The following is a 22,729-nucleotide window of genomic DNA, read 5'->3' as shown; positions in this document are numbered from 1 at the left end:
CGGGGCGGGTCTGGGGGCGGGCCCGGAGGCGGGCCGGGGGCGGGGCCGGGCCGTGTCTGGGCAGGAAGTTCCGCCCCCCGGGCCGGGCCGGGCCGGGCCGGGCGGCGGCGGCGGTGCCATGCGCGGCGAGAGCGGCCGTGGCGGGGTAGCTGGTGAGCCGCCGGCCGGGGACCACCGGGCCCCGCTGGGGCTGCGGGGGGGACCATGGGGGGAGGGGGGGCGCGGGCGCTGCGGCTGCTCTGGCCGCTTCTCGCCGCGGGGCTGCTCATCGCCGCCGGCACCGGGACCAGCGGGAGCGGCGCAGGTGAGTGGGGACCTGAGGTCCGCGGGGGAGTCCCCGGTCTGTGTGTGTCGTGCGCCTCCCCCCCCCTCCCCTCCCAGCCCGCGGGAGTTAGCTCCTCGCGTCCCCCTCGGCCATCGCGCGGGGACCCTCGGGGACCGGCAGCAGCCGGGCGGGGGGGGGAGTGGGCGGGCAGCCGGGACCGGGGGCCGCAGCCCTGCGGGATGCTCGGTGCTCCGCCCCCCCGTGGGAGCGCGTAGCCCTGGGAACCCGCGTTCCCTGGGCTGGTGGGGAGCGGGGTCTGCGGGGGACCCCCGCCGCTCCAGCAACTGCCGGGCCCCCGGAGGGTGGGGGTCCACGGAGACCGGGGGGGGGCGCTGCGGGGCGGGGGGGGACTAATGAGTCAGCCGGGCCGGGCCTCCCAGCCCTGCCCCAGTCCCCGAGCTGGTTGTACTGGGCGGCTGGGCCGGGGCTGACGCAAGGCCTGGCAGGGGACCCCATCCCGAGCGGGGGGGGGGGGATGCGCCCCCGCCGCCCTGCCGCAGTCCCCCGCGGGGGTCACCTCCAGCCCCCTTGGAGCCATGCCCCGGGCGCTGTGGGCAGGGGGTGCTCGGGGCGGGGACTGGGGGGACCATGGGCGCTGCTGGGGTGAGCCCACGGGGGTCCCAGTTCCTGCTTCCCACCCCAGACTCCTGCCTGGGCCCTGGGGGGGCTGGTTGGGATGGGGGCAGCACAGGGGGGGCTGGCTGGGATGGGGGACAGGGGGTGACTGGGCGGTGATGGGTGACTGTATGGGGCTGGGCTGCAATGGGTGACAGGGCTGGAATGGGTGCCTGGGGGTGGGGGGCTGCGATGGGTGACAGGGCTGGCGCGGCTGACTAAGGGGTGGGGGGCTGCGATGGGTGACAGAGCTGGGACGGCTGACTAAGGGGTGGGGGGCTGCGATAGGTGATGGGGCTGGGACAGGTGTCTGGAGGGGGGGGTGGGGCTGTGGTGGGTGCCGGGGCTGGAATGGGTGCCCGGGGGTGGGGGGTGCTGCGATGGGGGGTGCTGCGATGGGTGACCGGGCTGGGACAGGTGACTAGGGGGGGTCACGCTGCTATGGGTGACTGGGCTGGGACGGGTGACTGGGGTGGATGGGCTGGAACGGGTAACTGGGGTGGGGTGGGTGACTGGGGGGGGTGGACTGCAGACAGGTGACCAGGCTGGGATGGGTGACTGGGCGGGTTGGGCTGCGGTGGGTGACAGGGCTGGGATGGGTGACTGGGGTGGGGTGGGCTGTGGTGGGTGACAGGGCTGGGACGGGTGACTGGGGGGGGGTGGGCTGCGGTGGGTGACAGGGCTGGGACGGGTGACTGGGGGGGGGGTGGGCTGCGGTGGGTGACAGGGCTGGGACAGGTGATGGGGGGCAGAGGGGCTGCGATGGGTGCTGGAGCAGCTCTGTCCCCATGCAGGTGACAGCTCACGGCAGCGCCACGCAGAACTGGGACGCTCCTGGCACATGACCCCGTGGGTCCTGCGGGACAACCAGACTCTCAGCCTGGCAGAGGCAACCCAGGTGAGCCCTCACCCGCGTTCCTGGGGCGCTTGTGTCACGAAGGGGCTTGTCACAGCTGGGGGGGGGGCTGCCTGCACCCCGCCACCTCCCCCTGCCCCCTTCCCACTGCAGGAGACTCACCATTCAGGCCCCGTGTCCTTGAGGGTCCAAACACCCGGAGGGTCCGGGCACCCCAGGGGCAGTGGGGAGGGGGCCTCCAGCAAATTCCTCTCCTCCGCCGGTGCCAGGCAGGACCTCGGTGGGTTGGGGCACCCACCCTCCCGGCGCTCCTCCCGGCTGTGGCGGAAGGGCCCAGCCCGCCCCATGGCCGTTGGGAGTCTCTCTGGTGTTTCCGCCGCGCTGCACCGGGCAGGAAGCACGAGGGGCGGTGGGGGGGGGGCCCCGCTCCGTCCGACACCCCCTTCCCCGCACAATGAGCCCGGGAGGGAGGGACGCTTCCTGCAGGGTGCGAGGGCGGGGGCCAACAGAGGATCCCTTCCGCCCCCTCCCTCCAGGCACGCGCCAGGTGGGTCCCCGGCCCCCCTTCGATGCCCCACCCTGGGGGTCATGGCATTTCAGGGGGGGTGTGGGGATGGGAGGGGACCCCGCGGCTTGGCGCTGGGTCAGGTCCCCCTGGGGCAGGAGGTTCTCCTGTAACCGCTGCCTGTGGCAGGGGGGCTTCCCTGCCCGGCTGCGGGTCCTGCTGGAGCTGGAGGGGACACGGCTGGTGCTGGAGCTGGAGCAGAACTGGTGAGTTGGCAGCTGGCTGGGGCAGAGCAGGGGCATGAGTGGGATGGGGGTCCTGGGGGTCCCGTATCCGTGGAATGATAGGTGCAGGGTGGGGCTTCCATGGGGTCCATCTCCATCCATGGTGCACAAAGTGCACAAAGAGGGTCTGGAGGACCCTCTCTCCATCCGTGGTGCATGTGGAATGGGGGTCCCTTGTTCCCTTTCGCCATCATGTGGGATGGGTGGTCCCAGGGACCCTGTCTCCATCCGAGGTGCACCCACAGCAGGGTGGGAGGTACCGGGGTCCCTGTTTTCATCAGTGGTGTGCTCAGGATGGGGGGAGCTGGGGGTCCCTGCTGCGGGGTGACGCATGTCTCTGGCAGGGAGCTGGTGCTGGGTACTGGGGCGCTGCTCTACTACCTGCCCAACGGCACGCAGGTGACACAGGAGGCCAGCAAGCAGGTAGGGCCCAGGCACATCATGTCCCCAGCAGTGTCCCTGAGCTGTCCCCGTGCTCTGGAGGGACCCTGGTAAGGGGCTAGCTCCTGAAGCACCCCCTCTTTGCTGCAGGAGCACTGCTGCTACCGGGGAACGGTGCGGGGCTTTCCTGGCTCCTGGGCCAGCCTCTGCGCCTGCGCCGGACTCAGGTGAGCCCCTGGCCCCAGCGATCCCCGAGCCTGGCTCCCACCGTGCCGCTGACCCCTCCTCTCCCCTTCCCCAGCGGCCACCTCTGGCTGTCAGAGACCAGGAGCTACGGGCTGGAGCCGGACACCGGCAGCCCACTGGGGCGGCACATCGTGTACCGGCCGCGTGAGGTCCGGCTGGCACCACGGGCTTGCGAGCAGGGATTCCTGGACCCCCCCTGGGCAGAGGCAACAGAGACCGAGCCCCCCTGGTCACAGAGGGTAGGTCACCCGTGGGTCTCACCCCACTGGAGGGGGGTCCCCTCGCCCGTGCCCTGACTCCCTCTACCTCCCCAGGGCAAGCGGGCGGTTGCGGAGCAGCGGTTTGTGGAGCTGGTGATGGTGGTGGACTATGCTGCGGTGAGTGCTGGGCAGGCATCCCTGGCGTGGGGGCTGCCCTGCTCCCCCTCAGCCCCCCTGACACCCCCCACCTCCACCCCCAGTTCCAGAATTACCGTGACCTGCAACGCGTTCGCACCCGGACCCTTGAAATTGCCAACCAGGTGGACGCGGTAAGTTGCTGCTCTGATGCACCGGGCGCTGTCCATGCCAGCCCGGTGCTCGGCTGTGCCCTCGCTGCTGTGGTACCGGAGGTCTCTGACCCACCTCCCCCGTGCCCGCCCCCCGCCAGTTCTTCCAGCCGCTGGGAGTGCGGGTGGCCTTGCTGGCGGTGGAGGTCTGGAGCGAGGGCGACAGGTTCGCGGTGGGCGGCAGTGCCAGGGCTGCACTGGAGCGGTTCCTGCGCTGGCGCCGGGAGGAGCTGCTGCCCCGGCTGCCCCATGACAATGCCCAGCTCCTCACGTGAGTGGGGGTCAAAACGGGAGTGGGAGACAAGGCGTGCAGGCAGCCCCCCAACCCCTGCGCTCTTTCCCCAGGGGCACACGCTTTGAGGACGTCTCAGTGGGGATGTCGGCTCAAGCCTCCATGTGTTCTGCACGCTCTGGGGGGGTCAGCATGGTCAGTGCCACTTACCCCCTTCCCCATCCTGCTGCCACCTGCCCACCCTGACCCCCCCTGTCCCGTAGGACCACTCGATCAGTGTCCTTGTCGTCGCCTCCACCGTGGCCCATCAGCTGGGGCACAACCTGGGCATGCGCCACGACAGTGCCGGGCGCTTCTGTGACTGCAGCGACCTCCAGCAGGACCGCGGCTGCATCATGGCATCGCCCACGGGGTGAGAGCAGCAGGCAGGGTGGCGGGGGGCCGGGGCTGAGCCCCCTCCCAGCCTCATGGCCCCTTTCTCTGGCTCCACAGGCTGACACCCGGCTTGAGCTTCAGCAACTGCAGCCGGCAGGACCTGGAGCGCAGCCTGCGGCAGGGACAGGGCTGGTGCCTGTCCAACGTCCCCGAGCCCCGGCGCTTGGCCGGGAGCCCCCGCTGCGGCAACCACTTTCTGGAGCTGGGCGAGGGCTGTGACTGTGGCCTCAGCGTGGTACGGGGGGCTCTGGGCGGGCTGGGGTCTCCCCTGCAGTCACCCCCTTTCTTTTAAGCCTGGGGCTGCCCATGCCATGCTCCAGCCCTGCTGCAGGGCTGGCGGGGGGGATGCCAGTGCCCCTCGCTCACTGCAGCCCCTCTGCCCGCAGGAGTGCACTGATCCCTGCTGCAACAGCAGCACCTGCCAGCTGGTGCCCGGGGCCGAGTGTGCCACGGGGGATGCCTGCTGCCAGGACTGCCAGGTATGTGGGGACAGGCAGGTGACAGCACCGGCGCTCCAGCCACTCCCCAGGGTGAGTTTCTTGGGGGACCCCACTCATCTGACTGTGCCTCCCCCCAGCTGCGCCGTGCCGGGGACATGTGCCGGGAGCCACTGGGTGAATGTGACCTGCCCGAGTTCTGTGACGGGGTCTCGCCGCACTGTCCCCCCGACACCTTCCTGCAGGACGGGCAGCCCTGCGCCGGCAGGCGGGCGGTCTGCTACGGCGGCGCCTGTGCCACCTATGAGGGGCAGTGCCAGCAGCTGCTGGGGCCAGGTATGGCGGGGCCAGGATGGGGGCCAGGGGCCTGGTGGGGGTGCTGAGGCTTGCTGCCCCCCCTGCTGCAGGTGCCGGCCCCGTCTCCAGCTCCTGCATGACCTTTCTGAATGCAAAAGGGGATGAACGTGGGCACTGCGGGCAGCTCCCCAATGGCTCCTACGTCGCCTGTGCCCAGCAGTGAGTGCCGTCCCCACCTTGTGTCCCCCCCTTGCTATCCCCCCTGCCCCTGACCCCTCTCCATCCCTGCAGGGATGCTGGCTGCGGGATGCTGCAGTGCCAGCGTGGTGGCACCCATGGAGACCGAGCAGAAGGGTCCTGCCAGGGGACAGTCCTGCCCAGGGACGAGGACGTGAGCGATGCGGCTATGGTGCTGCCTGGCACTGCCTGCGGCTCTGGGAAGGTGTGTACCAGCGTGGCAGGAAGGGGGCTGGGGGGGTCTCACCTGGTGCTGACACCCCGTCCCCCGGTAGGTGTGCCTCCAGCACCGGTGCCAGGATGTCTCTGCGCTGGGTGACCAGCAGTGCCACAGCAGGTGCCACGGGCACGGGGTGAGTGCAGGGCTCATGGGGGGGGGCGGTGGTGGTGCTAGCGGTGGGGACCTGCTGGGGGCTGAAGCTCGGTGTCACCCGCTCAGGTGTGCAACAACCACGGGCACTGCCACTGCGAGCGGGGCTGGGCCCCCCCGACCTGTGAGAGCCCCGGCGCAGGGGGCAGCCAGGACAGCGGCCCCGCCGCCCTGGAGCGAGGTGAGGGCAGAGGCAGGCGGCCGCCGCGCAGAGAATGGGGCTTTGTGCGGCCGGAGCCCGCGTGGGGTGCAGGGGGGGCTGACGTGCCGCTTTCCACAGGGGGGAGTGCCCTGCCCACCGCCCTGCTGCTGAGCGCGCTGCTGGGGCTGGCCCTGGCGCTGGGCTTCTGCTGCGCCCGCCGTGCCGGGCTGCACAAGCACCTCTGCCAGCTGGGCAAGGGGACCTCCTGCCAGTACAGGTAACCGCGCTGGCGGGGATGGGTGGCACGTGGGTGGCATGCACGCCTCTGTGTGCATGCGTGTGCCGTGACAGGTACCGGCGCTGCCTGCCTGCATGTGGGCACGCACACGTGCGCGGTGGGTAAGCGGGGCGCGTGCATGTGCATTCACACGCGTGTGTGCGTCCCGTAGCGGCTGACCGAGCGGTCTGCATGCATGTGTCCCCAAGCGGGTGACAGTCCGTGTGTGCCTGCATGCATCCCCTCCGGCACAGGTAGCAGACCCTGTCGTGTGTCGTCGCCCCATGTCACCGCGGTTCCTCCCCCCTCCCACTGGCCCCCACCTGCAGGCTGAGCCCCCCACTCTTCTCCCCACAGTGCTGAGACCCGGGTGCGATTCCTGGGTCCAGAAGCCCCAGACGGCTGGAGCGGGTAACGTCACTGCCGGAGCCTGGGCGTGGGGCTGTCCCTGAGCTGTCCTGCTTCGCAAGGCCTCCGGTGCTGCGATCTTCCCCTGGCAGTGCCCGTGGGGTGTGGGGCAGCCCCCGGGGTGCAGGGTGTTGCATCTTCCGGCGCCGAGGGGTTTGTTTCTCTTGGGCTTCTGCTGGTGTTGGTGTCGCTCGGTCATCATGTGGGGTCCCCCAACTGCCCGGAGCGAGCGGGGCCTGATCCTGCCTCTCCCCTGCAGGATCTCGCAGCCGGAGCCCCGGTTGGGCAGCCAGGGCCCCCCAGAGCGCCCCCGGCCCCCACAGTGGCGTCAGGCCACGGAGCTGCAGGTCATGCACAGAAGCAAGGTGAGAGCCTGGGGGGGGCTGGTGATGGAGGGACCTGCTGGTGAGGGTGATGCTGTCGCTGTGGTAACAGGCTGGTTGCCGTGGGTACTGGGGTTTGGTCTGGTTGTTGCCAAGGAGGCATCCCTGGTACCAGCTCTGAGCATCCCTCCATTCCGGAGCTGTGTGGTGACTCTGTGGCACCCTGGGACAGGAGCAGCCTGGCACGGCCCTGGACCACGCCGCTGTGATGTCCTGTGCCGCACGTGGCACTGGCTGCGCTTCTCCAGGATCAGTGCCCTGGCTGGATGCCGCAGCCATCCAAAAAGCGGGGCTGCTGGTGCAGGACTGAGCCCCTGCGCCGCCCACTGTGGGGTGGGGGGGTTTCTCTGCTTTGCGGTGGGAGGGGGGTCTCCGCATGCTGCACGGCTTGCCCCACTGCAGGGCTGCATGGCGCGCCTGCCCCCTCTCCCTCTCTCTGCAGCCGGCTGCCCTCGGCTTGGCCCGGCCCGATCCGCCCTCCCGGCCTCTCCCGCCGGACCCTCTTCCCAAGGTAACGCCGGGGTGGGGGTCCCGGGTGGCACCGCCCTGGCCGCCGGCCACCGCTGCATGCCTGGCTGCGCACCAGCTCTTGGGGACCTGCGGGCTGTGCCCCTCTGTGGCACAGCCCCCCACAACCCTCCTGCTCAGCAGGGGGCTCATCCCCACAGCCGCCAGTCCCCGAGCTGTCTCGCTGTCCCCTGGCTGTCTCACTGTCCCTGCTTTCTCTGCCTAGGCCCCCCCCTCGGACAGGCCGCCCCCCCCCACACGCCCGCTGCCCGCGGACCCTGTGGTGGCAGGCACTCAGGTAACAGCAGCGCAGTGGCAGCGTGTGGGGCAGGACAGCGTGCGCCTGGGCCAGGCAGCCCCTGCCCCCCGTGGGGCCAGGAGGTGGTTTTCCCCCCCCTCCCCAAGCCCATCGGGGGGGTCAGCCCATGCTGGAGCTTTGACACCCCCATTCCCCTGCAGCCCCCAGGTCCAGCCAAGCCCCCCCCACCTCAGCGGCCGCTGCCTTTGAACCCCCCGGGGCCTTCGCTTCCCCATAGCGAGACACACCCCGGTCACCCCTACGTCACCGTGATTCCCTCCAGGTGAGGGGGCAGGCTGGGGGGCTGCAGGGTGCCAGCATGGGGGGCTCTGTGCGGGGCTACACAGCACTGGAGTGGGGTGCTGGGGGGGGCAGAGCAGGGGGCCAAGATTGGGGGGCATAGTGGGGGGCTGCAAGGGCCAGAGCAGGGGGTAAAGTGGGGGGGGGGAGGCTGTGGGGTGCATGGGGGAGGGGGAAGGGGCAGGCTGGGATGCTACAGGATGCCAGCATGGGGGGCTACATAGCACCAGAGTGGGGTGCTGGGGAGGGGGTTGGGGGGGCAGAGTAGGGGCCAGGACAGGGGACTATAGGGGGTGAGTGGGGGCTGTAGAGGCCAGAGCAGGGGGTGAAAGTGTGTGTGGGAGGGGGGGGCTGTGGGGGTGCATGGGGGGGGGGTGTGCAGGCTGGGGGACTGCAGAGTGCTAGCATAGAGGGGCTGTGGGGGGGGCTACATGGCACCAGAGGAGAGAGCTAGGGCTGACAGAGCAGGGGACCAGGATGGGGGACTATAGGGGGGCGGGGGCTGGAGGGGGCAGAGGGTGGAGCCAGGAGGAATGGGGTACCAAATCAGGGGCTGGGGGGGGGACTAGTGGGGGCTGTAGGGACGGGAGCAGGGGCTAGAAGGGGGGGGGGGGGCGGGGCGGCTGCAGGGGACCAGAGCAGGGAGCCAGGAGGAAGGGGGTGCCAGGGTGAAAGGGCTATGGGGACCAAGAGCAGGGTGTAGGGGGGGGGGGCGGCAGGGGCGGCACAGTGCCGTGACTCCAGCCCCACCACCACCCGCCTTTCTCCCGCAGGCCGGCCCCCCCGCCGCCCGCCGGTGCCCCCCAGGAGGCCTGAGCCGTGGGCCGAGCCGGTCGCAGCGCTGGAGCCGCGGGACAGGCCTCACCCCGGGCCCCGCGGGCCTCGCCGCCCGCTTGTCCCCTGTCAACGCCAATAAAGGGGCTGTGAGCTGCCGCCGCGCTGCCTCCTCCGGGCCGGGAACCGGGAACCGGCGCGGGGGCAGTGTCTCGGTCGCCCGGGTGGAACTACAGCTCCCAGCAGTCCCTGCGGCGCCCGCCGGAAGTTCCGCCCCCGCGCAGGAAGGGGCTCTGGGCCGCGACCGCCCCCTGGCGGGGATGGGGGGGCAGCCGCCGTGGGGCCACGTGGGCGTGGGCGCGCGCGTCTGCGGGGGCTGCCACGCACATGGACACACGCGTGTGCAAGGGCCACCCGAGGTGCGGGGACACGCGTGTGCAGGGACTGACACGCACATGAACGCATGCATGTGCAGGGGTTGCCATGCACAGGGACACATGCGTGTGCAGGGGCCACCTGGGGTGTGGGGACACACATGTGCCAGGGCTGCCACGCACATGGACACACATGCGTGCAAGGGCTGCCCAGGGCGTGGAGACACGTGTGCAGGGGCCACCTGGGGTTTGGGACACCCATGTGCCAGGGCTGCCATGCACATGGACACATGCCTGTGCAAGGGCCACCTGGGGTGTGGGGACATGCGTGTGCAGGGGCTACCATGTGTGCGGGGACACACTTGTGCAGGGGCTGCCACGCACATGGACACACGCGTGTGCAAGGGCCGCCCGGGGTGCGGGGCACGCGTGTTCAGGGGCTGCCCCGGCCCCGCGCCGTGTGTCCCGGGTCCCGCCGCCCCCGGGCGGGGCGGGGCTGGGCGCTGGGAGCACCCGGTGCCGGTCCATGTCCGCGGTACCGGGGCGCTGCCGGCTTGGGCTGGGGGCACCGGGAGGGCGCCGGGGCGATGCTGGTGCCGGTGGATGTCGGAGGTACCGGTGCCAGATTGGGGCGGGGCCGCCGGTCCCGACTGACGTCGGAGGTCCCGGTGCCCGGCGGGCTCAGGGGTACCGGTAACCAGGGTGCCGGACTGAGGCGGGGCCGCCGGTCCCGGTCCCAGCTGATGGAAGTACCGGCCCTGGTGCCGGTGGATGTCGGCAGTCCCAGTACCGGATTGGGGCGGGGCCGCCGGTGCCGGTGCATGTCGCCGGTGCCGGGACACCAGGCGGGCTCAGGGGTATCGGTGCCCGTCCCGGTGCCGGATTGGGGCGGGGCCGCCGGTGCGTGTCGGCGCTCCGGGGTACCGGGCGGGCTCGGGGGTGCCGGTGCCGGGGTACCGGGCGGGCTCGGGGTTACTGGTGCCGGTCCCGGTGCTGGATTGGGGCGGGGCCGCCGGTCCTGTCGCCGGTGCCGGGGTGCCGGGCGGGTTCGGCAGTGCCGATGCCGGTGGCGGGGTGCTGCCCCCCAAGGGTTAATGGCACTCGGGGAAGTTGCCGGGCGGCGGCGCGGCGCGGATTGGCCCGAAGTTGGCGGGGCGGGCCGGGCCGTGCCGAGCCCCGCCGTGCCGGGCCGCCCCCGCCCCCCGCCGGCCCCCGCCCGGCCCCGCCGCCCCCCGCCGCCGCCGGCGGAGCCATGCGCCCCGCGCCGCTGCTCGGGCTCCTGCTGTGGGCGCCGCTGCTGTGGCCGCCGCCGGTGCGCGGCCTCCGCCACCCCGTCCACTGGAACGGCAGCAACCCCAGGTAGCGCCGCCGGCCCCGCCGCCTTTGTGCGCCCCGGGCCCTGCCGAGCCCCGGGCCCGCGCCGCCGGGGGGGTCGGGGCGGCGGGCGGGGGGCTCCCGGGAGGGGCGGAGCCGGCGGGCACCGAGCCACCGGGCAGAGCCGGTGCTACCGAGCCGGTGAGTAGCGCCCGGTGGTACCGCGCCCCCGGGTGGTGCCGAGCCACCGGGCATCCCCGGCAGCACTGAGCCCCGGTGGGCCAGCGAGCAGGTGAGTGTGCCCCGGTGGTACTGAGCCACCGGGCACCCCTGGGTGGTACCGAGCCGGTGAGTACCCTCGGTGGTGCTGAGTACCGAGCGAGTGCGTACCCCCGGTGGTGCTGAGCCCTGAGCAGTAGCGAGCCACCGGGCACCCCTGGGCGTTACCAAGCCGGTGAGTATCCCCGGTGGTGCTGAGTACCAAGCCACCGGGCATCTCTCGCTGGTATTGAGCCAGTGAGTACCCCCAGTGGTGCTGAGCCCCCAGCAGTACCAAGCCACTGGCTATCCCCAGTGGTACCAAGCCCCATGGTGGTACTGAGCTGGTGTGTACCCTGGCAGTGCTGAGCCCCAGGGTGGTACTGAGCCCATGAGTACCCTAGTGGTACTGAGCCCTGGGTAGTACCAAGCCCCAGGTGGTGCTGAGCCCCTAGGCATCCCCAGACAGTACTGAGCCAGTGAGTACCCCTCGTGGTGCTGAGCCCCAAGCAGTACTAAGCTACTGGCCATCCTTAGTGGTACTGAGTCCCAGGGTGGTACTGAGCCGATGAGTACCCCAGTGGTACCGAGCCCCAGGGTGGTCCTGAGCCGATGAGTACCCCAGTGGTACCGAGCCCCAGGGTGGTCCTGAGCCGATGAGTACCCCAGTGGTACTGAGCCCCAGGGTGGTCCTGAGCCGATGAGTACCCCAGTGGTACCGAGCCCCAGGGTGGTCCTGAGCCGATGAGTACCCCAGTGGTACTGAGCCCCAGGCAGTGCTCAGCCCCAGGGCATCCCCAGGTGGTACCAAGCTGGTGAGCACCTCCAGTGGTGCTGAGTCCTGAGCAGTACTGAGCCACTAGTCACCCCTGGTGGTACCGAGCCCCAGGTGGTACTGAGCGGTGAGTACCTTGGTGGTGCTGAGCCCCTAGGCATGCCCTTGCAGTAGCAATTTGGTGAGTACCCCCGGTGGTGCTGAGCCCTGAGCACTGCTGGTGGCACTGAGCCCCGTGTGGTATCGAGCAGTACCAAGCAGGTGGGCGGTTCTGGTGGCACCGAGCCCCCAAGGGTGCCAAGCCAGCAGGCAGCCCCGGTGGCACCGAGCCCATGGTGGCATCAAGCCCCCGGTGGTACCAAGCCGGTGGGCACTCCCGGTGGTGCCAAGCCCCCAGTGGTGCCAAGCTGTGCTGAGCCCGGGCACCCGCGGTGGTGCTGAGCTTGGGGTACCCACAGGTGGCACTGAGCCCAGGCACACTTGCCCGGCACGGGGCTGGTGGGCACCAAGCCTGGGGTCACCCTGGGTGGCACCAAGCCGGTGCGTGGCATTGCCAGGACCATGGGTCCCTGTGGCAGATGTGCCCGCTGGTGGGGGGCTGTTGGGCACAGCGCAGCCCCCCCCCCCAGCCAGGGGTGCTGCCCACTGGCTCTGCCGCCCTCGGTGGGCTGGGGTCCATCCTCGTCCTCCTCCATTTTAGGCATTTCCCAGCTCGGCACCGCCAGTGAGTGGGGCGGCAGGGTTGGGGTGCTGTGCCGGGGGCTGCACTCCCTCACGGGGGTCTCATGCCCTGGGCACGCACTGAGCAGGGCTGTGGGCACCCACGCTGCCTGCCCCCCCCTGCGGCTGGGAGACGTGGGAACCCACGTGTGGGTGCCCTGGGGGGGGAGGGGGGGGCTGCGTGCCCCTCGCAGGGTCAGGGCAAGGCCTCAGCCCCCAGCAGCTCTCGGCCCTGCCCGGGCTCGTCCTGGCCAGCGTCGCCTGGCGGGATGCTCTGACTCAGCGGGATCCTGCGCCTGGTCCTGTCTTCGAAGAGCCCCCGGCCTTGGGGGGGGTAGCGGGGGCCAGAGCCTCCCCCCCCCCCGGCTCCACGGCACTGCCAGCCCGGCACTGCCAGCCTGTGATTAATGCGCCGGCCCCTGCTGCAGCTGGCAGGGGGTTGTGCTGGTGTAACCGGTGCCTGTGCCTGCACTGGGGCGGAATGGGGGGGCTGGAGCTGGCCGGGGCCCCTGCAGCAGCCCCCTCCCCAGTAGGACAGGGCAGCCCCTCCAGCAGGGTGGCAGCCCCATCCCTGCCACTGCGCTGCTGGTGAGGCCGGAGCCCTGCCGGTACGTGCCCAGATGTGGGCATGGGGTGGAGGGTGCTGCCCTGCTGGGGCTGGGAAGGGGAGGGGGCTCCTGCTCTCTGTCCTGGGCAGGCAGGACCAAGCGTGTGCACATGCATGTGTGTGTGTGTGTGTGCACACGTGTGTGTGCCTGCAGAGGTGGCTGCTCCACCCCGGCCTGGCCGCGTGTGCTGTTTGCACAGGCGTGAGCTCATGCCATGCCGGCAGCCACGCCGAAGCCTGCCTGCCCGTGCAGGTACCCACGCCGGGCCCCCTCCCCTGCCTGCCCCGCTGGCGGAGCCCCCCGTGCCCGCTGCCCTGGCCAGCCCCCCTCCCCGTGAGCACCATGCTGGTGCAGGTGGCATCACCGGGGCGGCCCCTCTGGGGTGTCAGTGCCGATCAGTGCTGGGGGCGGTGAGGCGGGCGCCTGGGGCGAGGGGCTTTGTGCCCCCGGCCAGCGTGGCTGGGCTCCCCCCGGCCGCCGCGGCCAAGCCCATTCAGCTCCAGTGGCCTGCGGCTAATCCGAGCTGATGCCTGGTGGCCTGGAGCGGAGACTGGTGCCCAGCAGCTCTTCCGCCAAAAGCACATCTACCTGCTGTGCTGGGGTGGGGGGCGGCGGGGTATGCCTCTGGGGGGGGCAGCGGGACCCCCAGCGCCTGCTCCCCGGCTTGCCCTGCCTGGCAGGTTCCTGCGGGACGACTACACCATCCAGGTGGCCATCAATGACTACCTGGACATCTACTGCCCGCACTACGAGGGGGCTGTGCCCGCCGGCCGGGCCGAGACCTTCACGCTCTTCATGGTGGACCGGGAGGGCTATCGCGGCTGCTACCAGAGCCCCGGCGCCTTCAAGCGCTGGGAGTGCAACCGGCCCCTGGCGCCCTTCAGGCCCGACCGCTTCTCCGAGAAGATCCAGCGCTTCACCCCCTTCTCGCTCGGCTTCGAGTTCCAGCCAGGAGAAACCTACTACTACATCTGTGAGTCCACCCGGGGCGGGGGGCTGTGTGCGGCCGGGGGTGGGTGTCACTGGGGTTGGGGTGGACGGGGGACTGGGGTGAGTGGGGAGGGTCTGGCTGCACCTGAGTGATCCAGGTGCTGGATGCAGCTGGGGTTGGGGTGCATGGAGGAGGATTGGGGTGCACCAGACGAGCAGGGTGCACCAGGATGTGGGTGCATCCAGGGATTGGGGTGCAGCTGGGGATGTGGATGCAGCTGGGGCTGAGATCATGGTGGAGGATTGGGGTGCACAAGGGGGTTGTGGTGCACCCAGGGATGTGGGTGCAGCTGGGGTTAGGATGCACGGAGGAGGACTGGGGTGCACAAGGGGCTCGGTGCATGGAGGATGTGGATGCAGCTGGGGTTGGGGTGCAAGGAGGAGGACTGGGGTGCACCAGACGAGCAGGGTGCACCAAGGATGTGGATGCATCAGGGATTGGGGTGCACAAGGGGTTTGGGGTGCCACCGGGTTTGGGGCATGTGGGAGGGCCAGTGTGTGGCAAGGATCGGGGTGCAGCAGGGCCAGGGGTGTGAGGGGGGTCTGGCTGCGCCAGGGTCTGGGTATAACTGAAGTTGGGGTGAATGGGGGGGCTGGATGCGGGTGGGTTGGGGTGAGTGGGGAGGGTCTGCCTGCACCCGGATGCAGCTGGGGCTGGGGTGCATGGAGGAGGATTGGGGTGCACAAGGAGCTCAGGGTGCATGGAAGATGTGGATGCAACAGGGGTTGGGGTGCATGGAGGAGAACTGGGTGCACTGGGGATGTGGATGCAGCTGTCATTGGGGTGCACGGAGGAGGATTGGGGTGCGCCGAGGATGTGGATGCAGGGCGGTCTGGCTGCACTTGGGGTCGGGGCACATGCAGAGCGGGGTGCACAGGGGAGTCTGGATGCCGTCGGGTGTTGGGGTGCGGGGGTTGCGTTTGGCTGCACCCAGCGATTGGGGTGCACAGTGGAGGGTCGGGGTGCAGGGGCTCATGGTGCGGGGTGGGGGCACGGGGGTGCCGGGCGCGCGGTCCGTCGGCAGGGGGCGCCCCCGGCTCGGCCGTCGGGGGGGGCCCGGGGCGGGTGGGGGGGGGGGCAGTGCGGGGGGGGGCCCACTGATGTGTCCCCTCGCCCCAGCTGTCCCCAGCCCCGAGAGCGCCGGGCGCTGCCTGAAGCTGCGCGTCTCCGTCTGCTGCAGAGGCACCAGTGAGTCCGGCTGGGGGGGCGGCTGCACCCCACAGCTCTGGGGTTTCCCCTCCCCTGCCTCTGGGGCAGCCCGGTCCCCTCGGGGGGTACCGGGGCCCCGGTGGCGACACTGTGTGTCTCCGGGGAGCCGGTCACTGACACCGTTGGGGTTTGTTTCAGCTCCAGAGCCAGTGACAGAGGTTCCCAATTCGCAGCCCCGTGGGCGTGGGGGGCCAGAGGGTGAGTATGGGGGAGCTGGGGGGAGGGGGGGGCTGGGGGCTGGCTCGCCCTGACCTCTGCTCCTGCCCTGGCAGATGCCGTGTCCGCCCAGGGCATCACAGCCCCGCTGCAGCCCCGCGCCCCTTGTCTGGTGCTTGCGCTCCTGGCCCTGCTCTGGATCTGACCCTCAGCGCTGCCCATCGAGGGGAGACGGGCTGCTCTGCCCCACCGCCCGCTTCCAGACTCTTCCTCCACTGCCACCCACACCCTCCCCAAAGCCCATGGGGCAGCCCTGGGCCACAACTTGCCCACTGGACCTCCACAGAGCCAAGCCAGGGCTAGGAGCTCCGGACTGGAAGGTGAGGGGGGACAGGGGGCTCCGGGGCAGTGGGTGCCTGGGGGCTGGTCCCCCTTGCTGCACCACAGCATCCCCTGACGGGGCTTTCTTCCTCCCAGGGACCTCGCTTCCCGCCGGCATTGCCGCACATCGGTCCCACCAGCCACCCTGCCCCGGTGCTGGGCTCCCTGCAGCTCAGCGGCCGCCTGCCCCGCCACCTGCTCTGCCCCAGGGCCGTCGCCTCATCTTGTGCCTTCCCCCATGGACCCCCCGCCCCAGGGGGCTGGGGACCCCCAGGCCCCAGAGCAGGGTGGCAGCTCCTCCGGGCGCTGGATGGAGGCAGGTGCCCGGTCCCCTCTGTTGCCTTGTCCTCCAACGAGGACACACTGATCTGTCTTCTGGGAAGACGCTGTCCTCCGTGCTGTCACCAGCCCCTACGGTTTGGTTTTAACCCCTGGTAGTGACTGAGCCGAGCAATACAGTGTTTGCAAGATCGCTGCGCCCTTGGGCTCTGAGCCCCCACCCCTGGCCTCGCGCTGCCTGCGGTCCCCTCCTGCCCACGGTCCTTGTCCCCACAGTCCTCATCCCCGTGGTCCTCATCCCCACAGGGATACTGGGGCATGGGCCAGGGCGGCTGCTCCCCGGGGGTCCCTGCCCCTCTCCCCCAAACCTTTAAGGCCGGGGGGGGGTTAATTGCAGCAATTTGATATTGAGACGTCGGCTCATGTCACAGGGAGAGCTTTAATTACAGATGAGCTGCCTGCAGTTAGCGCCTGCCAGTGGGACCCAGAGCCGGCTGCTGGCGCCTGGGGTGGGATGGGGGTGAGGGGACGGTGGGGTTGGGTCGCTCACCTGGAGCCCCCAGCTGGGTGCCCTGGGCACCCTTGGGTGGGCTTGGGCAGCCTGTGGGGCAGTGGCCCGCCGTCCGTCTGTCCATCTGCCCGCTGCACACCCCGTTAGGATGCACCACGGAGTGGGGGGCTGCGGGACCCATGGCTGGGCTTTCACCTCTCGCTGATGGGGCACCCAGGTCACGGTGGGGGCCGATCTGGTGGCACTGCTGGGGCCGTGGCTCCAGTGCAGCCACGGGATGGAGCCAGCAGCGGCGCGCCCCAGGCTTGGCTGCCAGCAGAAGGGTTGCTTGAGGCTCCTGCAGCAGCTCCTGGCCCCTCACCCCATGGGTGCAGCCCCCCCGCTGCCCTCCTTGGGGGCCCCAGCCAGGACCGGGCTCCCCATGGTGCTGCCAGCAGCTGGGCGCCCACAGCCCCCTCCCCGCGCAGGCGTTGCCGGCCGCCTGCCGCAGTGGTGCTGGGCACGTCAGACAGGTTTTATGGCTTCTCCGGAGAAACTGCTTGGCAAGAGGCTGAGCAAAAGCATCGACCGCGCTGTGCCCCTCCCCCCTACGCCACTGCCTGCCCTTCCCCCGCTGCACCCCACCCTTGCACAGGCAGGGGCACCCCATCCCCATGGAGGACAGTGGGGCCTGGCTCCACCACGGGGTCCGCAAAGGCCCCCAGGAGTGGGGGTGATACTGGGGGGGGGGGCATACCCAAGGGACCCCTATGTGGGATGCTGGGAGCAGCCGTGTCCCGAGGGATCCCCACGTGGGCATGCTGCGCGGGGGCATCCCCCAAAGGGCCTCTGTGCGGGGATGCTGGGGGTGCCCTGCAGAGCCCCGATGCTGGGATCTGCACCCTGTGGGACACCTAGATGGGTATGCCAGGGGACACGGTGCCCTGTGGGGACACCCGTGCAGGGACGCTGGGGGGCTGCTCATCTCGCCACCCGTGCCCCAGCCCCCTGGGACTTTCCCAGGTGAGGCTGAGGGATCTGGGGGAGACCCAAGGGTGGGTGCCGGGTCCAGGAGCAGTGGGGCCCTGTCCTTGAGCAGGGGTTGCTTGGTATGCGGGAGCCGCTGCTGGCTTCAAATCCCATCGACTTCCAATGAGCAATGCCATCAATAAAAGCTAATTGATGGCACGGCCGCTCCAAATCAGATTCCCCGTCCCCTGAATCGAATTGATGGCTCCGCGCCCCGCAGCCAGCCGCGGCAGAAATTGAATCTATTAAAGGAATAGGCTCCATTAGCCCATCCCTTCTGTCTCGCAATCTCCCTGCCTTGGGGCTCCCCCACCCAAATGCCAGCCCCCCCACCCCCCAGCTCCCCACTGCAACCCATGCCAGCCAGGATGCTCAGCTGCCAGGCCACCCAGGTCCCACTGGGGACAGGAGTGGGGTGAGGGTGCCTGGGTGACCTCAGCCGGTGGGTCTGTGCCCCACGGGGCAGCCCCAGGTGCTGCAGGCGGGTGGGGGTTAAACCCTTGGGAATGGGGAAGGAAAGATTTATCACCGGGACAGAAAACTATGCAAAATGGTAATAGGCAGCCTGGAGATGATGAGAGGGATAAAGAGGCGGTGGGCTGTGCCAACAGCCTTGGGGACACGGTGGCATGGCAGGAGGAGAGATGGATGCGTGGTGTGGCTGTGCCCAGCCCTGTGCCTCGCTCACCACCAGGATGGGGACCATGGGTGCACCATGGCACTGGGACGAGCCTAGGCACAGGCCCCCCAGCCCCGTGGTGCTCCTGGAAGCATGTGAAGAAACTCCTGGCACCAGGTCCCCCAGCCAGCCACGCTGCTGGGGTCCCCCCACACAGCCATGCTGGAACAGGGACCCCAGCAAACCCCAACACCCCGGGCCAGGATGAGGTCACACACCGTGGTCATCCCAAGGGCAGCCTCAGGACACGAGGTGGGACATGGGGCCCATGGCCCCCCTGCCAAGGGCTGGAAGGGAGAAACATGGCCCCCCCAGGCTGGTGGGGCCCATCCCTGCCCATCTTCCATCCATGGGTGTAGGGCAGCAGCGGCAGCCTCCACCCAAGAGCTGCCGAGAGCATCCCAGAGATGGGGAAATGGCTCTGTGTCACCATGGAAACGGGGCCACCGGCTCACCATGCCGAGGGGACATGCTGAGCCGAGGGGACATGAGTGCCAGGCCCCAAGGAGCGTGGCACCACTGGGCACGATGCACTGGTACAGGGCACTGGCCACAGGCTCTGCAGCACCCTGGGCCACACCACAGAGCCCATCACCTGCCTCAGTCCTGCTCCTGCATCCCCCAGCAGTCTTGGGCATGTGGCAGGATGTTACCCCAGCGTGATGCCAATCCTGTGTGTTGCCACCCCAGCCAGGCAGCTCTGCACCACCGCACTGGTGCTCAGCGCTGGGTGCGCAGGGCCAGAGCCGGCTGTTCGTCAAGCAGCCGCCTGATGATGCGCATCGTCAAGGTTATAATTTAGCAAAACACTCAGCAGGGGCTTTGGAGGGAGCCGGCCTGTGCCGGCTAATTAGCCCGAGCCGCACGCACCGAGCCCGCACCTGCCATAGCAATGAGGGCGCATGCACCAGGCGTGCCGGCTCACACCAGCGCAGCACACATGTGCCAGGGCCATTGCATCCCACCCACTCCCATGGGGATGGGGATAGTTGCTGGGTGGGTGGCTGCGTCTCCGATGGCCCATTCCCACTGCTAGGTCGGAGCAGAGGGCACCGCTGCTCACCTCCACTGGCCACAGGCCACGGTGGCAGCTGGCACAGCAGGGAGGGCACGCAGGAGCGTGGGGTGTGCTCACCAGCCTGGCCACCAGCGGGTTTGTGCACCCAGCGCTATGGGCGCAGCAGATGCCTGCATGCATCTCCCATTGTGCACTTGGGTGTCTGCCTGTGCCCGTCCACCTGTGCCCTTGCATGTGCTGGGGTGCCAGCAGCAGCTCGGCAGGGCTGCCCCCTCCCCCCCAGCTGTAATCCTGATGGACAATAATCCTGCTGTGGCAGAGCCGCGATGGGCAGGAGCTGCCCTTGCAGTGGCAGCTCGATTCAGCTGTCGGCTCTGTCGGTGCTGCCTGTACCTGCCACATACCAAAGGTCTGCGGTGCTGGCACTGGCTCTGCTGCGCCCTGGGGTCCCTGCGCTGGCACCCCTCTGCATCCCCGGGGATGGGGATGGTGGCCCATGGGAGTCTCAGCCCACAGTGTGGGACCTACTTCGGGGCGCATGGGCAGCGTGCAGGCAGGGCTCCTGCCTGGGGTTTAAGCCTCTTGTCCTCTTGCCCCTCGTTGGTTTTAATAGAGCTGGGTCTATCCCAGGGCTCTGGGGCTGGCACCGGCCCAGCTGGCAGGAGCAGAGCAGAGCTGCAGCTCAGCAGTGCCTGGGATGGGGGCCGGGACAGTGACGGGTTGGTGTAAACAACATGGGGTTACCCCCGGCACACTGCACCCCCAGGGCAGCCAGGGGCTGGGTTGGTGGGTGCCCACCCAGGGCAGCATCTCCCAAGGGTGCCCACAGTGGGTGCTGCGAGGGTTGGCAGTGGGGCTGGGTGCCAGGGTGTCACCGCAGCCCTGGTACCTGGTAGCCTGGCGGACAGCGGCTCACGGAGCACTGCAGGCACACAGCTCTCGCTACCCCTCCATCCCTCCGGGTGTGTGTTCGGCTGGGGGGGCAGAGGGGCCCCGGCACCGAGGGTTGGAGCTGCGGGCACCGTGCCTGGGCACAGGGTGGAGGTGGGTCCCTGGGTGGGCTGGCAGGCTCGGGCACAGGGGATCCCTCCTCATGGCAGGGGCCCTGGCGGCGCTTCTGTGCCTGCTCCACATGCTCATTGATCTGCCCCATGCTCCTTTGATCATCAGGCTGCTAACGAGCTTCCCTGGCAAAGACCTCGTTAGCCATGCAAGAGCTCAGTGCTGCCTAGCTAGCATCTGGCTAGTGGGCACAGGGCTGGTGGGCCCAGCTCCACCGCGGGCAACCTCCCAAGTCCCTGCCAGTGCCAGCCCGGGGAGAGGGACAGGGACAGGCAGGTCATGGTGGCTGGCAGGAGTGCGGTGTGGCCGGCCAGTGGCCAGAAGCAGGTGCAGCAGGAGGTGGATCGATGTGTTGAATTATTTAGCGAGGGAGCATGAAGTGGCTGCGATGGCAACACCCCACATGGGGCCACGGGGCCACACTCGCACCCAGGCATGGGACCACCCAGATGGGGTGGCTGGGCACCCACTGCCAGGGTCACCTGCCACCTTCTTGGGTGGTGGGTGCTGGTGGCACAGGTCACCCCACTACCCTCAGCACCTCTCTGTGTTCCGTCAGCTGCACCAGGATGTACCCAGGTGGTGCCACCAGCATCACCTGCTCTGTCCCCTGCCGGTACCCAGCTCCCGGCGCCGTGGCATTGCCTGGCAGGCAGCATGGGGCTGCGGCCGCTGCAGCCAGTGGAGGGACCACCCGGGTTTGCTCTGCTTCCTGCCACGTTGCAGCGCCTCAGGTGAGCGCTGAGCCATGGCTGCCCTCACCCCGCACCCCCAGCCCCTCTCACGAGCCTTTTATAAGCGATGCATTATTAAAACTACCCCGTGCCATCGCTCACGGCCAGCATGACGGCGGGCGCCGCATCAAACCTGATGAATATTTCAGGCCCTGAAATCTCCTGCGCCTGCATGCTTTATCCTGAGTCTCCCCCCCCCGCCTGCCTCCCCAATTTATTAGAGTGTTTGCTTCCCCACGCTTCTGCCTAGCACCAAGGGCATGGTGGCACAGGGTCACCATGCGCACACAGCCCCTCTCCCCAAGCCCAGGCCAGGGGGTCACCCATCATAGTGGCTCCAGCCTGGGATGAGACGGGAATGGGCTGTCCCCGAGGCGTGGGTGGGCAGTGCCGGAGCTGGCTGCACATCCCCAGGGAAAAGCCAGAGCAGCCCCATGCTGCCAAGCTCGGTGCCAGCACGGGATTCCCAGGATGACTCCCAGTTCCCCCAGGACTCCTGTGCCCAGCCCCAGCCCCCATTTGGCACCATCGCCTGCAGGGTCAGGGCAGGAGCATGGGGACAACCTGGGGCAGGTCACAGTGTGGACCTGTCCCCATCACCCCCAGCCTGGCACCCTGTGCCACCCCCTTCCACCTCTGCGGGTGCTCCCGGTCCTGGCGGCAGCAGATGCTAATTGCGGCGTGATCTATGTATGGCGGGAGGAGGATATTGATGCTGCCTGTCACCCCTCGATCGGATTAACATCACTTAGGCCCCAGTAATGGGCATTGCAGAGCTCTGCCACCGGGGCTGGTGGGGCTCTGGCACCACCATCCTGTACCAGCATGGGTGCTGGGTCTGACCTGCCACCACGGGCCAGGTCCCTGCCCAGTCCCACGAATGCGCCACCAGCAGCTCTGTCACCCCTCATGCCTCTCCTGGCACCACTGTGGAGCCACCCTGTGCCCTAGCACCCCAGGGCACCCCGGGGCCGTGCCATGGTGCCATGCACAGAGCTGCCAGCGCAGTGATGCCCCGAGGAGCCCCTGCACATGCCAACAGCTCTGGCACACGTGCTGCCGTGCACACCCCCGTGCACTCACCCTCGGGCTACACATGGCACCCTGGGCGCAGGCAGCGACGGCAGAGCTGGTGTGGTGCTGGCACCAGTGGCCACTGGGGCTGAGCCCCAGCGATGCTGCAGGGCCCTGCCAGGGCTCTGGTGAGGGCACACCTGGGGTGTGTGTCCCCTGGGGGTCTGGGGTGTGCAGTGGCCCTGTGCCTGCTGTGCGCTGCGTGCTCCTGCAGCTGATGGAACAGCAGAGCTCAGTGCGGGGCATTTATGGCTCCTTGTGGTGTAGCCACACGTGCCATCACCCCTGTGCTCAGCTCTGCATTGCTGCTCTGCCCACTGCCACCACTGACTGCCTGGGTCTGATGGGGGGGCAGCGGTCTGTAGCCCCCACCCCAGCTGGTGTCTCCTGCAGCCTCTGAAGCCCCCAGCCACTGTGGAGGGGACACTGGGGCGGCACAACCGGGGTGCAGGGAGCACCAGGCTCCAGGGCAGGCAGGGAATGGGCCAGCGGGGAGCTGAGTACTGGGACCAGTAGCTACAGACCCAGCTCCATGTACTTGTCCCCTCCCTGGGGAGCTGCGGCTGCCATGCTGCGGCAGGGCTGGGTGCCAGTGCCCACCGTGCTGGCCATGCCCATGCCGGATGGCTGCCTCCCGGCACAGCCCTCTCACCCACTGGTGCATCCTCTCCATGGCCATGGGGAGCAGCAGGGGCTGGGCTGGTGGATGATATTGGAGTGCT

General features: G+C 69.4%; 2 protein-coding genes across 11 annotated transcripts; both read left to right on the top strand.

Moving 5' to 3' along the window:
- The first annotated feature begins 150 nt into the window (after nucleotides 1-150).
- On the top strand, nucleotides 151-9,015 carry ADAM15 (ADAM metallopeptidase domain 15). Of its 9 annotated transcripts, XM_056322450.1 has the most exons (25): nucleotides 151-304; nucleotides 1,735-1,838; nucleotides 2,491-2,567; nucleotides 2,930-3,008; nucleotides 3,117-3,193; nucleotides 3,268-3,451; nucleotides 3,527-3,589; nucleotides 3,673-3,741; nucleotides 3,861-4,030; nucleotides 4,105-4,186; nucleotides 4,255-4,403; nucleotides 4,484-4,661; nucleotides 4,813-4,905; nucleotides 5,004-5,199; nucleotides 5,271-5,379; nucleotides 5,452-5,602; nucleotides 5,673-5,750; nucleotides 5,837-5,948; nucleotides 6,048-6,186; nucleotides 6,544-6,597; nucleotides 6,854-6,959; nucleotides 7,420-7,488; nucleotides 7,711-7,782; nucleotides 7,944-8,065; nucleotides 8,856-9,015. In XM_056322450.1, the coding sequence occupies exons 1-25, from the start codon at nucleotides 205-207 to the stop codon at nucleotides 8,896-8,898; spliced, it is 2,676 nt and encodes an 891-aa protein (XP_056178425.1). In that variant the 5' UTR covers nucleotides 151-204; the 3' UTR covers nucleotides 8,899-9,015. The 9 variants fall into 9 exon arrangements, 7 of the variants coding, with proteins under 7 accessions (XP_056178425.1, XP_056178426.1, XP_056178427.1 ...); XM_056322451.1 differs by lacking the exon at nucleotides 6,544-6,597; XM_056322452.1 differs by lacking the exon at nucleotides 7,420-7,488.
- A 1,263-nt stretch (nucleotides 9,016-10,278) lies between these two features.
- On the top strand, nucleotides 10,279-16,112 carry LOC130141472 (ephrin-A4-like). Of its 2 annotated transcripts, XM_056322464.1 has the most exons (6): nucleotides 10,280-10,589; nucleotides 13,586-13,878; nucleotides 15,016-15,084; nucleotides 15,244-15,303; nucleotides 15,378-15,641; nucleotides 15,739-16,112. In XM_056322464.1, exons 1-5 carry the CDS (start codon nucleotides 10,291-10,293, stop codon nucleotides 15,464-15,466), a joined length of 810 nt encoding a protein of 269 aa, XP_056178439.1. In that variant the 5' UTR covers nucleotides 10,280-10,290; the 3' UTR covers nucleotides 15,467-15,641; nucleotides 15,739-16,112. The 2 variants fall into 2 exon arrangements, with proteins under 2 accessions (XP_056178440.1, XP_056178439.1); XM_056322465.1 differs by having other exon boundaries at nucleotides 10,279-13,878.
- The last annotated feature ends 6,617 nt before the right edge of the window (nucleotides 16,113-22,729 follow it).

The sequence above is a fragment of the Falco biarmicus genome, chromosome 19 (assembly GCF_023638135.1).
Source record: "Falco biarmicus isolate bFalBia1 chromosome 19, bFalBia1.pri, whole genome shotgun sequence".
Lineage (NCBI taxonomy): Eukaryota > Metazoa > Chordata > Aves > Falconiformes > Falconidae > Falco > Falco biarmicus.
The sequence above is the reverse complement of the archived record's forward strand: the minus strand, read 5'-3'. Positions and strand labels throughout refer to the sequence as shown.